A 17,534-nucleotide genomic window follows, 5' to 3' on the forward strand; every position below is an offset into this window, starting at 1 on the left:
AATGACGAGGGAACCGCAATGTACATTGACGGGGAGCAATGGGCAGTGGAAAGCGTCGAAATAGCACAAGCAATCTGCTCGGCGCGATACCGTACTGTAGCAAGTTGTGCATGGCTATTTTTTGAATTTTTTGAATTTTTTGTATTTTGGGGATGGCAGTAAAGAGAGAATTTGCGGTTTTGGGAGGAACAGGCTGCAAGTCATGCAAGTGTGCAAGTTGTAGAAACTCCTACTGCTCCCTCCCCCTTTGTAGTACAAATAGATCACTGATCAGCCCCATGATTACAGTATGTGCTCCTTGCTGGGGGGGTCGCTCAATGGTGCCTACTTTAGTAGTGCTTCCCTCTATATAGTGCTATGGCTCACCCTCTGGCACAGGTTATCATAAGCTCACACGTGTATCATCCGGCATGGTTCAGAACTCAAAGCATGAAGTTATTTAGTTGTGTTATACAGGCTTTGTTGTGTTTGTGTTAGCAGTGTGCTTTGTCCCCACATATATGTATTTGAGCCTCCTTTATATAGTGCCATCCCCCCAATAGTGCCATAGCTAGAGAGAGGTATGTCCCGCTATAGCACTATATCGTAGGAGGCACTGTACTCTATCCCGTCGTCTGTGCAGGGCTGTACAGTATTTATCGTGGGTTTTCTGTCAGCAATTAGCCTCATATGATGCAAAATTGTTGCCTTGGTGAAGCTTTTTATAGGGCTCAAAAAATAATATTAAGATTCGTTTTCCAGGCTTCATATGGTTTCAGAAGAATTTCGATGCAGAAAATTCTGGAATCACAGTCATATACACTACTGAAGGACATGCACATGCAGCGAACTACAGTACTAGCTCCTCCTTGTCAAATCCATTGAACACAAATGTTTTAGTGCATTCATTGGCAATTGAAAGGTGAATCTGGACAAGGGGGCTTTTTGGCTGGAACGCACGACAACTCAGCCGAAAGTGGAAGACAAGTGGACCATTTCAGCCGTACAAATCCAAGTCAGGATGACTTGGCGACAAGTCAGCGCCAAGCCACACGCCATGATTTGGGGAATGATTCTTCATTCGCGTAATGAAACTTGGCAAAAACAAGAATCAGCACCAAGTCACACTATGACTTGGGAATGATTCTTCATTCGCGTAATGAAACTTGGCAGAAAAAATAATCAGCACCAAGTCACACGCCATGGTTTGGCACCCCCACTATCACTTGAAAATGATTCTTCATTCGCGTAATGGAACTTGGCAGAAATGAAATTCGGCCACTGTCCGAAAACAGGGCTGTATAAAAGAAGCACGTCAAAACTCTCTCACCACTCCTCTCTCTGCATCAAGTCGTCGCTTGTTCTCCCACCATCCCACCCTCAGATTCGCTGCTCAGTCATCAAGTCATCACTGGTTCTGTTCTCTCCCTACTCTTTCTTCTATGGCTTAACCATTCAAGAATGTTTTCACGCACACGCTTGGTAAGTTAATGCGATCTCCCGTCGCTACTTACCCCCCTCATCCTAGAAGTACCCCCTTATCTTGAAGCTTACCAAAGCAGAACTCGAACTCAGGTGATTCATAGATGCACGCCCCAAATCAAGCCGAAAGTGGTCCTCATCCGCCGAAGCGGGTAGTATCGCTAGGATAGCGGCCCGGGGTGGCATGGAAACACGCGCCACTACGCTGCTTTGGCCGTTGTATCAACGTTTTATGTCCGCACCAATAGGGACAGCGAAAGACGGGGGCAATCATCCAGGAATTCAAGGAACGGTAAGCATTTCTAGGCCGAGATCTTTAGGTAATAAAGCGTAATTTTGTTTCTTCAACACTACTCACTGCGTTTAGGGATAATTCCTTTCATATTCTCAAAGATCATGTGAAATCTAGGCAATCAATGCACGAAGTACACCATGCAGTACCCTTCTCATTGGCGTAGTGTGTGACACGGCTCAAATTGGGACACCAAAATTATAATGCCGCGCCGCATAGTTTCGCCATATGATTTTGCTAAACTATTTCGCAACGAATTAAATATATTCGTTTGATGAAAAGTAGTCATGCTCTGACAAACAGTCATGCTCTGACAAACGGTCAGTTTCTGCTCCTCATGCTTTAGCAGAGGTTTCCGTCGCTCTCAATAATGATTATGTGTTGCGCAAAATTCTAAGAAAGGATGTATGCCTGTCAAAGAATCCCAAACCTAAGAAATCTAATAGAAAATTCCTCGCAACAAGAAACGCAGCGACGGTTGGCAATTTGCAGTCCACTCGTGCTCGTTTGGAGGGACGGAATCCTCCAAAGGCGCCCGTACCCGACGTTTATCACATTCAGGAGTATAATGTAGAGAATGATACTGCAAACAAAGAAAATAGTGACTCTCAAAAACGTCTGAAAGCGCAGTCTGCGGTGTCGCCTCTCGAAGACATAGTTGGCGACGACTTGCCCATCTCGCAATGGCCAAGAGCCCGAAAACGGCGGATGCAGGTTGACGAAGGCGAGTTGTTTAGGACCCGGAAGCACACGGCAGCGTCGGCTTTGTTGGGTCTCTCCCATTACAGATGAAGCGTGAAAGACATGAGATGTCTCGTCGTCCCACTTTGACGCAGGCATAGTTTGGACTCCAAACTTTGGAGACCAATTCTCCCGTCCAAATAAAGGCATTTTTCCTCAAATACGCACTGCATTCGCATATTTTATCATAACTTTTCTGTGTCCCACATCAAGCCAATGAGAAGGGTACAGTACGTGTAGTGTCCGTGCAACCTGTGGATGTAGACACGATTCCGAATCTGATTTTTATCAGGAAACTAAACGGTATGGAGTCCACACTGTGACTCGTACGGTTTAGCAATGCGATTGAACTCGACCTTCCGATTCATGAAAACAATTGCTTGAGTTGAGGCGAATCACTTGGCCTCCAGACTAAATGCTTACCCGAAGGACAGAGCGTGTTCCACCAGCGCTGCTCCAACGATAGACGTTTCATGGGGGACGCAAAGTCGGTCAGGTTCTCAAATACAGAAACCAAAATCGATCAAAATTTAAAGAATGCTTCATACACACTTCGTCAAGATATACCGTACTTTCTTTGGCCAAACTCGCAACATGCACCTGGTAGGAGGCCCGCTGGGGATGGCAAACTCCACAGACACACCCTTGTGTCTAAAACCCACCGACGGGCTTTATTGTAACTTCCCTCACCCTGACAAAAGCCGCGACTTGCAACCTGTCAATTGATTGTCCACACTTCGATCTTCTCTCGGGCGTATCCATCCTGTGATCGACATCTTCTCAGCCAAAACTCTTGCTCATTCCCACAGTGACGTTCCATCAAGATCAAGAAAAACTCCCTCTAGTCTAGTGATGCAAAATGTCCGTCGATCTCTATGTCCATTGGATCGGAGCGCCGCTTCTGTTCACAATTGAAGTAATTACAACCCGTATCCCTAAATGTTCGCGAAGAGCTCCTTCAACCACGAAGATCTTTTCCTCGCTAAGCGCATCATCAAGCAAGCGGCTGGACTCACCAAACATCACTTGAGTCCATTGTACATGACCGCGACTAAAGTCGGAGCTTCTTCCATCCATCGCGACCAGAAGGCACATCTCTGATTCGTAATCGTGCCACCTTATAATTTGAAATTCTCCGCAGTCTGTCATCACTTGATACTGACTAGTGTCTGCGAATTCATCAGATATAGTCGTGCCAGAGATATCTTTGCCTACCCCAGATGCCCATTCAGAAATTCCCGTCCACCCTTCTTCGTTATTTACTCTGCGGCTTAGATCGAGGTACTTGTTCGGCTCATTATCCAGCATCAGCTCCTCAACCAGACCAGAAATCGACCTTCGTTCAAGTTTGGCCATTCGTGATCTCCAGTCGCTTCCCACAATTGCATGTTCAGTGTCACACAATACGTTCCATTTCGCTATGTCCTTCAGTTCTTCTACATCTTCTTGCCACCCCGTTTGCAATCCGTCCACCGCTCCATGAAAGATGTTCAACAGCAACAGCCTCATGCTCTCTTCCGGTTCACATTTGTGCCGCAACTGAAATGAGAGCCATCGTCGACTTCCAGTATCCATCGTCTTGCCTCGCAGCTCCCTCGTTATCATCACTCCCATCGACCACAGCCCCGCAACCTCCTCCACAAACGGCCACATCCGCTCGTTAGTGTCAAGCGTCTTCTCCGCCCCCGCTGCCTTCACCCCAAGGCTGATCACAGGCCACATCACATACGGCATCAGTCCGGTGTGCGCCCAAGCCCCTTGACTCGCATCCCTCAACCACAAACATTGATCCAGCCAGATTCGTATCTCCTTTACACCGCTTCCGAATATCTCCTCACATGCCGCTTTGAAGCTGTCCCATTGCTCCACTGAAAACTTGAACCTCCCCGTCGGCGTGTCCGAGTGCACATACGATATTGCGAAGCATGGTATCTTGTCATTGCACTCTCGAAAGTCCGGTCCACACGCTGCATTGTCAGAACTCTTTAGTTGCTGCGCAAACAACTCCAGATCCCCGTCGCTTCCAACCTGCAAAACTCGTGACAAACCCTTCCTGGCCTCCAGGACAGCAGTGTCACCAAGAACAACTCGCGCAGAGTGTGGGCACGTTTGAACCTGCATCAGTAGGTCTTGGCTAATAATCTCCCCCCAGCCCTTTCGCAACTTTCCTCCTGCGGTTCCTGAGTTTCCTGGCGGCGCCGGCGGCCGTGTTGTACCGCCTGGGCCGGAGATATTCAATTTGCCCATGAGGTTTGTGAGTTTTCCACCAGCTATTGCTGCCAGTACATTCGGTGCAGAAGCCACGTTTGCAGCAGATGACGACTGTGGCGCAACAAATGTATTTGATACTGAAGCAGAAGATATGTTGCTTGCCGACGAAGCATTCGATGGTGCGTACCCATATTGACTTTGTGCATGCGGATGCGGTTGTGGGTTGGCTGGCTCAAGTGGAGGGGCTGAAGGCTGATGTTGCGGGTGTTGAACAGTTCAACTTGAACTTGTGCCACCGGATAGCCCGGGCCTCCGGTCGAAATGCTTTGGTGCGGCTGCTGTTGTGGGTCATATCCCGGCACGCCATGTGGAGGCAAGTGCGGGTGCTGTTGTGATGCATACGCCGACACGCCATGTGGAGGCACGTGCGGGTACTGTTGTGATGCATACCCCGATACGCCATGTGGACGCACGTGCGACTGGCTTGTGCCGTACGGGGTGTTCTGCGGGGTGTGTGCATAGCCTGGATATGGCATGTGACCGAACTGCGAAGAATGGATATTGTTCACCTGGTGCCCAGGAGCCCCTCCGGTGCTTGGATATCCTGGCGGTTGGACATGATGCGAGCTGGGCTCTTGTGCGAGGCGTGCGGCTGCGAGGCGTGCGGGTGGTACGTGTGATGGTAAGGCGGTGGCGGGTGCTGTTGGGCGTGGGGCTGGTATGCGTACGGGTAGGGTTGGTGGGGCGGATATGCCGGTGTGTGGACGGAGGGATATTGTTGCTGAGTCGGGGCGGCGGATTGCTGGTCCGGATAGGCGGGAGCGGAAGAGTAGTTGTTCTGGACGTTTTTGAATGCGCCAAGGACGAGCTTGCCGACCTTCTTCGCGGCCAATTTGCCCAGATCACCCGCGACGGAGCGGTCTCCGTCCATTGCTCGAGCGGGAGGGGTACGTTGTCTGGGGTCTGTAGGCCTGTGCGGGGTGAGCTGCAACTACGAATTTGCTGTCAAAGCGAAAGGCCATTGCTGCATTTACAGTTGTTGAACTTGAAAGAGCGCTGCGGTGCACGTACCGTAGTGTAGACCACATCACAGGAGGCGTACCGTCATGTTCGGGAAAGGGGTCGCGGAAGATCAGTTGGTACTTTTTGTTGACAAAAACCCGGTGCGCGAGGGTGATACAACCGGAAAAGATACAACACGAAGTCTACCATCACGCCGCACTCGTAACCGTTCTGCATCTAATGTGACGATTTTTCCACCATACCTTGGGCAAGCCAGCGCTTTCCTTCATATTTTCGCAATGGCAAATCAGATTCAAAATCCGACAAAAGGACGGAAATACCAAGACGAAGGAGCACGTCTCATCCTGTTCTCAATGCCACCAAACGACAACTACAGTCTCTGCAAAGCCACAGAAAACCCCCATATAGAGCCCATTTTCGGACACTCCGAAAAAGTGGCGAGCGTCGTGTAACGGTCTAATTTGCAACAATGTATCAATGTTTTATTCGTATTTTAGTATCTCTGTTCCGGAGATTACGAAAGATGGAAAACCTACTGTCCATCTCCGATCTGTTTGGCAGTGGGAAGCTGCAAAGCGCGCCTCGTTCGCGAAATTGCAGCGCCCTTCTGGCGACGAGCAGCCCGCACTTGCCGTTTCGTTTTCGCGGCAACTATCGAGCAGTCTGCATCAGTTGGGTTATGAGGTAAGTTGCAACTGTCTGAAGTACTGAAAACTGGTTTGGCGGGACCAAATCCTGGCAATGCAGGATATGTATGAACCTTCAAATTAAAATCACCCCGCCGTATTAGATGCAGAACGGTTACAGCGCTCACTCAGGGCCATTCCATTCATCGTGATTGGCAATCATGCAATCACGCAATCACGCGATCACGACATTAATTTAACGTCGTTCTGCAAGTTGGAGCACAAGATTAATTTTAAGTCGATTGTTTATTTCTTTAATGAGCATGACCATTTTTTAGGAAACGTAATATAAACAACCAACCACAAGGGAGCAGGCACCATTTATTGACGTGATTGCGTGATTGCCAATCACGATGAATGGAATGGCCCTCAGTTTGAGTGCTTTTCTGTTGGGCCAAAGTTGGGCATCCCCCCCAAAACGAGCTGCAATCGACGTAGTGGGGCCCCCGTCATCTGATGGGTTGCATCATGCCAGCAAGGTGGGGCACCCCTTTCTGGTCCATCATGTATGAAACCAATTACAGGGGGGGGTGGCTCAATAGTGCCTACTTTAGTAGTGCTTTCCTCTATATAGTGCTATGGCTCACCCTCTGGCAGGTTATCATAAGCTCACACGTGTATCATCCGGCATGGTTCAGTACTCAAAGGATGAAGTTATTTAGTTGTGTTATACAGGCTTTGTTGTGTTTGTGTTAGCGGTGTGCTTTGTCCCCAAATATATGTATTTGAGCCTCCTTTATATAGTGCCATCCCCCCAATAGTGCCATAGCTAGAGGTATGTCACGCTATAGCACTATATCGTAGGAGGCTCTGTATATCGTAGGAGGCACTGTAGTATGATATGCACCCAATTTACCGTGCGGTAGAATTTCGCCTCGCCATCTTATGCGGATAGATGACATAGCAATCCTGTCGCGCACGCGCATATATACTGTACGGCGTATTTGATATGATAACACCGCACAAAAAGGTGCATGCACCTTTTTGGGTATTGAGATCCCGCGTGCTTACAGAACATGGGCTGTAAGCTTACCGTCCCCGCAGACGGCAAGCTTACATGGACCTATATGTACTACGCCCACGTCCGAGCTCCCCACGCCGAGAGACAGAACAATAAACAACTCGAGCAAGCAACTCTACGCTACTCTAGTCTGCGAAGGCACAAGCCGGAGCCCGTTCTCACCCCTGAAGGCGCAACGCCGGATCACTCACCCCCCCCCTCTACTTCCCTTCTCATACTATCCTTTCTCTCCTTTTCCCCGCGCGCCAATCCCGCTCCCTGATCGTACAGAGAGCAGTGCACGCGAAGCACAAGGCCCCCTTTCGACGACAAATCCTCACCTTCAACGCTGCCGTCGTCTCTGTTGGCAACGGATCATACAGTCCAGTGCATAATATGGACTGAATACAGTCCCGTACTGTAACATGCCCGACGATACTGTCGACTGTAGCTCTGGCTTCAAAACCTTTCAGTATCCCATGTCAACACTTGCCGTTCAGTGCCGACTCGCAGGCGCCGAACAACTGCCAACAAGGCGGGCTTGCCGTAGGCAAGCTGTCTTGTCAAATACTCTACCCGGTGCTCTCCCCCCGCACCGGACTTTGAATGCTTGTTGTCACGAGAATCTGCTTCGCTCGCCACTCCCCTCACCCCCACGCACACAATCCTGTCGACCCCACCCGTTCGAGGCATGGACGAAGACCGCTCCGTCGCGGGTGACCTGGGCAAATTGGCCGCGAAGAAGGTCGGTAAGTTCGTCCTTGGCGCATTCAAGAACGTCCAGAACAACTACTCTTCCGCTCCCGCCTACCCGAACCAGCAATCCGCCCCTCCACATCAGCATCAGTATCCCCCGGTCCACGAACCGGCATATCCGCCCCACCAACCCCAGCCGTACGCATACCAACCTCATTCCCAACAGTATCCACCCCACGATCAGACGTACCAGCCGCACGCCTCGCAGCCGCACGCCTCGCAGCAAGAGCCGAGCTCGCATCATGTCCAACCGCCAGGATATCCCAGCGCCGGAGGAGCTCCTGGGCACCAGATGAACAATATCCACTCTTCGCAGTCCGGTCACATTCCATATCCGGGCTATGCACACACCCCGCAGAACACCCCGTACGGCACAAGCCAGTCGCACGTGCCCCCACATGGCGTACCGGGGTATGCATCACAACAGCACCCGCATGTGTCTCCACAGGGCATGCCGGGATATGCACCACAACAGCACCCGCACGTGCCTCCACATGGCGTGCCGGGATATGACCCACAACAGCAGCCGCACCAAGGCACTTCGACCGGGGGCCCGGGCTATCCGGTGGCACAAGTTCAACACCCGCAACATCAGCCTTCAGCCCCTCCACTTGAGCCGGTCAACCCACAACCGCATCCGCATGCGCAAAGTCAATATGGGTACGCATCATCGAATGCTTCATCGGCAAGCAACATATCTTCTGCTTCAGTATCACATGCACTTGTTGCGCCACAGTCGTCATCTGCTACAAACTCGACTTCTGCACCGAATGTACTGGCAGCAATGGCTGGTGGAAAACTCACAAACCTCATGGGCAAATTGAATGTCTCCGGCCCAGGCGGTACAGCACGGCCGCCGGCGCCGCCAGGAAACTCAGGAACCACGGGAGGAAAGTTGCGAAAGGGCTGGGGGGAGATTATTAGCCAAGACTTGCTGATGCAGGTTCAAACGCGCCCACACTCTGCGCGAGTTGTTCTGGGTGACACTGCTGTCCTGGAGGCCAGGAAGGGTTTGTCACGAGTTTTGCAGGTTGGAAGCAACGGGGATCTGGAGTTGTTTGCGCAGCAGCTAAAGAGTTCTGACAACGCGGCGTGTGAACCGGACTTTCGAGAGCGCAATGACAAGATACCATGCTTCGCAATATCATATGTGCACTCGGACACGCCGACGGGGAGGTTCAAGTTTTCAGTCGAGCAATGGGACAGCTTCAAAGCGGCATGTGAGGAGATCTTCGGAAGCGGTGTAAAGGAGATACGAATCTGGCTGGATCAATGTTTGTGGTTGAGGGATGCGAGTCAAGGGGCTTGGGCGCACACCGGACTGATGCCGTATGTGATGTGGCCTGTGATAAGCCTTGGGGTGAAGGCAGCGGGGGGAGAGAAGACGCTTGACACTAACGAGCGGATGTGGCCGTTTGTGGAGGAGGTTGCGGGGCTGTGGTCGATGGGAGTGATCATAACGAGGGAGCTGCGAGGCAAGACGATGGATACTGGAAGTCGACGATGGCTCTCATTTCAGTTGCGGCACAAATGTGAACCGGAAGAGAGCATGAGGCTGTTGCTGTTGAACATCTTTCATGGAGCGGTGGACGGGTTGCAAACGGGGTGGCAAGAAGATGTAGAAGAACTGAAGGACTTGGCCAAATGGAATATTCTGTTGGAAACAAGTTCGATCATCGTAGGCAGTGATTGGAAATTGCGGGTGGCGAACCTGCGGCGGCGTCAGTGCTACCAAATCATTGGGGGTCTACACCTGTCACACAACATCCAGTACCTGCCGAGGCCGAATAAGTACCTGGATAAAAGCCGACGACTGAAAAGCGAGGGATCATATAACGGATGGTTTGAATGGGCATCAGGATCTGTCGAGTATACAGAAACGGACCCCCTGTACGCACTAGTTTTTCGTGTGTCGCTCAGTCAGTATCAGATACTTACGGATTGTGGTGAGTTCCAGATTCTGCTCCATGGAGGCATGGGTGAATCAATACGGCTTTTGGTCGCCATGGATGGATTTACATCAAATTTCAGTCGCGGACATGTAGCGTGGACCCAAGTAATGTTTGGAAGGTCCAGCTGCGACCTGGACGATGGCCTGACGAGTCGGAACAAGTTCGTTGTTGCAAACGTCTTGGAGGAAATGTTAGGAAGACGACTGCAGGTCACTTTAATAATCAACCGGCAAAGCGCAGCCATCGAATGGGTTTGAGATGGTTCAATAAATCACCATAAATATGTAGGTGTACAGTATGTCGGGCGACCGCAAGCGCGGCGGTCCGGACTCCGGAGCCATGCCTTTCCTACACTACCAATGATGGTGATGCGTAAGAGCATCCCCACCGCATCAGCCCAAAGACCAAAATCCGGGTTTGGTCCAGATTTTGGTCTGAAATCAACCCCACCCACCAGCCCAATTCCCAAATCCATGCCCAAATTTTGGACTTGGTCCCAAATCTCGCCCAAAACAAAACGCTTTGGTCTACAAGCCCAAAAAGTGCAAATTGGCGTAAAGATCCGAAACACTGCCTATCCCTGTGCACCCTGGGAGAACAAAATTCTTCTCCCAGCGTGAGTGAAAATTTGGGAGAATTTGGGAGAATTTTAATGTTCTCCCGGCGCCGGGATTTGAGAGAAGTTCTCCCAAGTCATCAGGGAGAGTCTCCCATTTGTCACCCAAACTTCTCCCAGTTCTCTGATTTCTCCCAGTTCTCCCACTCTCTCTCGCTCTCTCCCGCTCTCTTCCGCTCTCTCCCACTCTCTCCCACTCTCTCACGCACACCACAGCTCACTCACCTTCTTTAACAAGGCATCCGCACCACTCTCTCCCTTAAACATTTCATGATCCTCCAGGTAACACCCTGCCTTACTGTTCACCGAGGCCTCAGTACTACTGTTGTCCACATTGTCGTGTACAATACGAAATGAGCGAGCGGAACGTGGTGTTGTCAGTTGATGATAGCATCGATGCCGATCTCTTCAGCGAAGATCCCCTCTCCCCCGGTCCCCTGTCGCCGATCCATGCCCCAGTTGCAGAACAACTTGTCTGCACTTCGCCCCAACGTATTGCTTCCCTTTCTCCTGTACCACCCCATTATGTTCCACGTCATATTGGAGTGTGGCCTCGCCGTGCTGAACAGAACAGACCGATATCCCCAATGCAAAACCCGGCCAACTTGACTCTTTATCTTCTACCGATTTGCCGTTTTCTCAAGAGCAAACGCAGATAGAATGTGATGGTCCTGTTGATGAGCTATCTGAAAGTTCAGATGACAACAGTATTTCTGTGTTTGACTCTGAGCTGGTCGCTCTAGGATGCGAACGTAATCCGACACAGTCTATTAGCAATCATGTTTCAGGTACTACTATTGCAATACAGGACCACTTCTCCGCTCTTTTCAACGGCTATGCTTCTGAGTGTATCAATGCACCGCCTGGCACGGACTTGGAGTTTCCTATGCAAACACAGGATACGGCACATGTTGAAAACCTGTCACGCGATATGCGAGATGCTACCGAGCTTCCAGATTGGGACTACGCGACCCCTTTTGAAACAATAGAGCTTTTAATCGACGTTGTTGATCTTGAACTCTGCCCAAAATATATTCTGGAATCAAATGAAATCCTTGACAACGTAATTACAAAGGCAAGTGTGCTGCGTGATAAAGCTGTGGATGCGAGCAACCTCCGCCGTATTGATGCATTCGATTGCTTCATTCCGCTATCCATCCTATAGGATGGATAGCGGAATGAAGCAATCGAATGCAAAAGCTACGTCCGCATATCAGTAAAGTGCTTTGCTTAACTGGAAGAAAAAAAGACGAGTTAAAACATTTGAGCTGAAAGTGGTCACCATCTTACACGTATTGGCTGCGTCGTACAACAGCTGTGCAGCTACCATCACTGCACCGGAAAATGAAGCTTTCTTTAAACAAATGGGCATTACAGGGCAGAGGTACAAAGAGGTATGGATTGCGTTGTCTTGCACTAAAGAAAACCGGCAGCGTTTTGATGCAAATGCCTTCGGTTGGTTCAACAAGCCTACTGTAGGCAAATATCTCATAACGTAAATGGAAGCGGAACTAGGCGCTATTAACAGGGAGCTTGTCAACGTGGAGGGTATAACTATATACTCATTGGACGATGACCATAACCGTCTGAGCTCTGGGTCGGTCTTGCATCTCACCAACCTAGCACAGATAAACAACCCGAATAAAGCTCTGGGACCGGTGAATAATGCTGTATGCTCAGCTTTAACGCATACTTTTATAACCAGTCACTACTCACGCCCTAATGAAAAAATCATTGATGTTTGGCACAGGCTGGTGCAGTTGTTACAAGGTGTACCCACAGCTGGCTCAATCAGGCCGATGGTAGATGCATTGTTCGCAGCAGACCGGGGATACAATCAAGTTGAAACAATTAGATTTATCAACGAAATGCTCTGTGCTACTGGGTTAGGAACCCACAAGAGGTCGTTGAACTTCCCTTCCGTTTTCGGAGAAGGGCCGATTTCACAAAAACACAACGGTATGGCTGTGTCGGAGCGGGGATACCGAGCTGTGTACAGTGCCATAAAAAGCCACGTGGAAGTCACAAGTCAAGGTCGAAGTGTGGAGGCCTCCGTTTATCGGGAAAGTTACTCAGGTCGCATCGCTGCTGTATATAGCAATGATGTAAGCAGCTTCGGTGCCCATAAATTTTGTATGGTATCGAAGGAAGGTTACAGGTCTTCATTTACATCTGAACAAGTGGAACAGATACAGGTCATCTACGACCGTCGAAGCGACCAGCACATGGCAGATAGCTACAATTTACGTGAAAGAGAGCTCCAGTACAGTGCTACAGTTCTTAAAGTCGTTCAAACACTTTCCAATCTACGGCATGTGACGGTCATGCAGTCGGAAGATCCTGCGTGGTTTTTGGCAAGAGCATTCAAGTTCACATCTCGCACTGGCAGCAACTTTTTTGCTGCTATATCTCGTGACTACAATGTTAGTCTCACAGGAATGAGCCACATTTTAGGCGGCAAACGCCTCACTCCAATGACGCAGCCGCTCAGCCTTGAACCTTGCGAAGTGAAGGAGCAGCTTGACGATAAGTGGGACAGAATCCAGAGAATAACTGGGCTCCGGAAACAGAACGATAGTGTTGTGGTAACTTCAGAAGATCTTAACGCTTTCCTTGCTATGTCTTCGACTGCAGTACAAAATCTTCGCAAAGACAATATAATTTCACTTTTATTAACTGTTGGCAAAAGGGAAAAGAGAACGATGAGAAAGCCACAACTCATTGATGCTGTGAAAAGGTACCAGGCACAGTTCCGAAATGGAATTGGTGTGCCAGCAACGCAAGGTCCATCTTCTAATCAAGAAGATATATATAGAGGAAATGCTGCTATTCTCCGCACAAACCTTTATAAGACCTCACTCGACTCCTGGGCGATGAAGCCATTAGTATCAACGGCTGGTATGAAGGAGGGCACGGTCAATGAAATACAGGTTCTAAGGGCCATACCAGCTTTTATTGAAAAACACTGTGTTTTCGATGCTTCAGTTGCGCATCAGAAACTGCTTCCTTTATTCGGTACCCAATATAGAGCGGACTACGTCCGAAGTGTTGGCCTTGTTGCGTCAAAATCAAACCCAATGCTCGCAGATGGCCCTGATGGACTGATAGGGCTAACACATGATGATGGGAATGCTGTTTGTGCTGCCATAGAAGTGAAAACCATGGCATCTCCCAATACAATTCAGAAGGCAAAAAGGAGGAGGGACGCCTACAGCCGATTTGTTTCTATAGAAGATGTAGGGAACTCTGCATCTGCTGCAGCTCATTTCAAGTAATTAGTGGATACCACGGGGTACAGGTTTCAATGTATTCACCATTGTTTAGTAACGTCACTGAGGAGGGTTTTATATATTGTTGCAAAAGGCAGCCACAATGGAGTTGGGGAAATACTATATGCAGCCCTTATAGAGTTTGCAGATGTGGCGACATCCTCTTATTCCTTTTGGATGAATGCAGTGCGATTAAGTGCCTTTGACTGTGTGGGCAAACATGCCTCTCACATACCTTCTGAATACGACCTTTTACTAAGTGGAAGCCACTCCCCTGATCTGTATTCATTGGTCTCGCATTATAATTTGTGTAGGGGCTATAAAAGGCTCGTAGATGCTAACGGGCCGTTACCGCCCAGTAGAATGATACGTCCTACATTGTTGGTTTAATGGAACGCCTTGAAGGGGGGTGTAGATGAAGTCAGTCGGGCACTGAAAAGCTTGGCCTACACTAACTCGAGCGAAAACCCGATCGTTAGTATAATTGGGAGACTGATTTGTGGGCAGGTTTGTAACGCTGCAATTGTTCATCGCATAGCTATCGCACGCACAAAAGGGTATTTATTGGCTTCAGAGGAGCATGCTACTACGAAAGAAGGATATAAGAAAACGCGTCATCTTGTAACATCGTGTGCAGCATTTTGGTCTTTTGCGAGGTGTCTTGCACGGGAATATGTTAACATGGAGTCGGAAAGGCGAGACTCCAACACGACCCTCTGCCAAATGGTCTCTAACAGAAATATTATATACTCAACAGGGAACCAGGGCAATTTTCAGGCTGGAACGCATGCCAACATGAGGCACATGTACACAACGGATGTTGTACAAAAGTACAACAGAAGGGAGTATTCAGTAAGGCGTCTAAACGGTTATGAAGAGCATCAGGCAATCAAAGGGAGGGCTGCATATTGTAGTTTGTGTTCGTTTACTCATACTATAATGTACAGGCAGAAGCGTTTCCAAAAGAAAGGTGGATCTAAGATGCGACAGTGGTGCGTGTTGTGCTCGCAGCCAATCTGCCGCTCGTGTTGGGATATATGGAATACGGAAAGCGGCTCCCGAAAGCCAAAATTAGTCCTGCGGAGTTGGCTAAGCTCAAGGAGAAAGCAAGAACGTCTACGTGAATACATGAGCATCAGAATTGTAACGGTTAGAGCACGAAAGGGGTGACGGACAATGCGCATTACATCGTACATATCTTGCAAACTTGGGAGAAGGATCCTAGAATTGGTAGAGTTCTCCCAGAATTGGAAGAACTCCCCCACGGTCGTTGCGAGAGTTTCTCCCACTTTTTCCCCCAAAAAAAGTTTAGGTGACCATAACTTGATCCCTCTCCGTCTGCAATACCAGGCGCTTCGTTTGTAGCTGCATATCCACTGGGGTATTCGAGCGCGCAGCTCCAAACCGATATTGCTTTGGAACAAAATGACAGGGAAAAGATTTTCTATATTTGCAAGTCAAAAGTTCTCCCAGATTTTTGAGCACAGGGCTACAGTGCAGCAGTAAGAATACGATATGTGCGACTGTGCAGTACCCTTGGGTACTGTGCAGAAGCAACTGTGCGGTCGGCCTCTTTCCAACCTGTCCTGAGGCATTGGATAGCGGCGCTCAAACTCGGCTTCAGAGAAGGTTGGGTCGCCTGCACTATGGCGACATAAGTAATCCTTATATATTATAAATGCAGCCTGCACGCGCTGTATATCTCTGTTTGCGTTCTTGCCCTTGCGAGAACCGCCTCTCGGCCCCAGCAGTTCGGACAGTACTGACATCACTGTCGTCCCACAGCTAATGATAACTGCTATGGCATAGTTTTCTAGCTCCTAGTCGGAACTCAGGCCAGAATCGGAACATGTAGGGAAGGAAACTGGGGGGGTTTGGATGGAGCGGGCGAGGGGAGGGGACAGTCTTTGGTTTGGTCTGAATTATGGATGGAACACCAGTGGGGATGATCAGGTTTTAGGAAAGAGCCCAAAAACGTATTTTGGTCTGGCCAATAGCAGCACAACAGATTTTGGTCTTTGGGCTGATGCGGTGGGGATGTTCTAACCCTGTGCTCCGGTTTGTGACGGGTCATAAAAAGTGAGCCCCGAGCTTAGCCCCGTTACAAATTCGTGATATTTTTGCGCACTCTAGCGAAGCGTGAAATTTTTCTGAAATAGTGACACTCACGTTCCCACGGTGTGCATAGAGTGGTATCACTCCTTGGAATCACGCCACACCTCCAAGGTGGTTTTTTGCACTTTGGCAAATCGTGAAAGTTTATGAAATAGTGACATTCACGTTCTCACAGTGAGCAACGTGATATCACTTTTGGAATCACGCCGTGGATCGTGCGGCATTCACTATACGCCCCCCAGATATCCCGTTCTCTCCTTGAAACGGCAATCCAGCTCTCTCCTCCCCCCGCAACCCTCTCCGCCCTTGCACTATCTGTCGTCCGCTGCGAGCAGCCCTTCCTTCCCCCTTCCACTCTCCGTTTACTCACTGGGCTGCACCGCGTCTCCTCTCCTTTCGGACGAGCTTATTACCCTCTCCAGCTACAATTCCTATACCCGTCACATTTGTCAGCTGTATTTGATTATCAATGACAGGACCTAGAGTTCTGAATTCTGTATTTTTACATGACGTTGTGGTAGGTTTTGAACTTTCGAAAGAACTACAAATACACGAAGGCAGTTTCCAGAGATATTCTTTCACACTTATTCCGTATGAGTGAACTAAACGTTCATGAATATGATTTAGAGTGCTTTCATACATGCCATTTTTAAAAGTCCTCATGCCAGTCCTCATGGAGACTTCTCTCATGAGAATTCTTCAATGACCTTCCCCGTTGCAATACCATTTTGGTTTGTCTTTCAATTTCTGCATCTGTTACTTTGGCTCGCGACAGAATTTCTGTCGTGTGCCAAGGTATCCAACATGCTTTTCAAACAGCCTGACGGCAACCACTACACAATTCTGTGGTTCTGGCCCCTCCTCGTCTTTCGTGTTTTTTCTCGCCTACCTCGAACACATAAGACAAATAACATAAGCTGCAATACACATTCTTTCGCCCCTTCTTGACGTGAGATTCAATATTGGACAGACGTCGTTCTCGATCGGACTGCCTGTTGTATTTTGCTATTATATTGCGCTTGTACAGAGGACTAACAGACGCAGTCGAATTAGAATCTGTTTCCTGTCCCGAAACAGCCACATCTGTTGTCGAGCGGTTATACTTTTAGTAAACCTCTTCTGCTAGACGCCTTGCAAAATCCGCGAAAGAGTAGCACCTGGAGACCTTCTTTCGTACTGCGTTATATCCAGGGGGCTTTTCCACTTTTTTGTACACATCTGTATCTGAGAGTGAACCATTCCTTTTCGCGATAGATAATCTGTGTAAAACTGCAGCGTTATTGATTTGAGAGCATATGAGACGTCCAATGACACTAACTATCGGATTCTCGGAGGCATTTGTGTAGGTTAAACTTTTGAGTGACCTGCTGAGCTCATCTAGTAGAGGAGTAGTACTCCTCCTTTCAGGTGGT

The 17,534-nt window shown here is 49.1% G+C and overlaps 4 protein-coding genes; 2 read left to right on the forward strand and 2 right to left on the reverse strand.

The window, feature by feature from the left end:
* Positions 1 to 3,367: 3,367 nt before the first annotated feature.
* CHC_T00007856001 (hypothetical protein) lies at positions 3,368 to 4,741 on the reverse strand. Its single transcript, XM_005711578.1, has one exon. It carries the CDS (start codon positions 4,739 to 4,741, stop codon positions 3,368 to 3,370), a length of 1,374 nt encoding a protein of 457 aa, XP_005711635.1.
* Positions 4,742 to 5,384: 643 nt separating this feature from the next.
* Positions 5,385 to 5,786, forward strand: CHC_T00007857001 (hypothetical protein). Its single transcript, XM_005711579.1, has one exon. The coding sequence runs from the start codon at positions 5,385 to 5,387 to the stop codon at positions 5,784 to 5,786; it is 402 nt and encodes a 133-aa protein (XP_005711636.1).
* Positions 5,787 to 6,645: 859 nt separating this feature from the next.
* CHC_T00007858001 (hypothetical protein) lies at positions 6,646 to 8,570 on the reverse strand. XM_005711580.1 is given in 2 exon segments: positions 6,646 to 8,030; positions 8,031 to 8,570. 1 exon segment carries the CDS (start codon positions 8,568 to 8,570, stop codon positions 8,031 to 8,033), a length of 540 nt encoding a protein of 179 aa, XP_005711637.1. The 3' UTR covers positions 6,646 to 8,030.
* Positions 8,571 to 8,981: 411 nt separating this feature from the next.
* Positions 8,982 to 10,379, forward strand: CHC_T00007859001 (hypothetical protein). The gene has a single exon (XM_005711581.1). The coding sequence runs from the start codon at positions 8,982 to 8,984 to the stop codon at positions 10,377 to 10,379; it is 1,398 nt and encodes a 465-aa protein (XP_005711638.1).
* Positions 10,380 to 17,534: the final 7,155 nt, after the last annotated feature.

This window comes from Chondrus crispus, genomic scaffold (assembly GCF_000350225.1).
Source record: "Chondrus crispus Stackhouse genomic scaffold, scaffold_88, whole genome shotgun sequence".
NCBI lineage: Eukaryota > Rhodophyta > Florideophyceae > Gigartinales > Gigartinaceae > Chondrus > Chondrus crispus.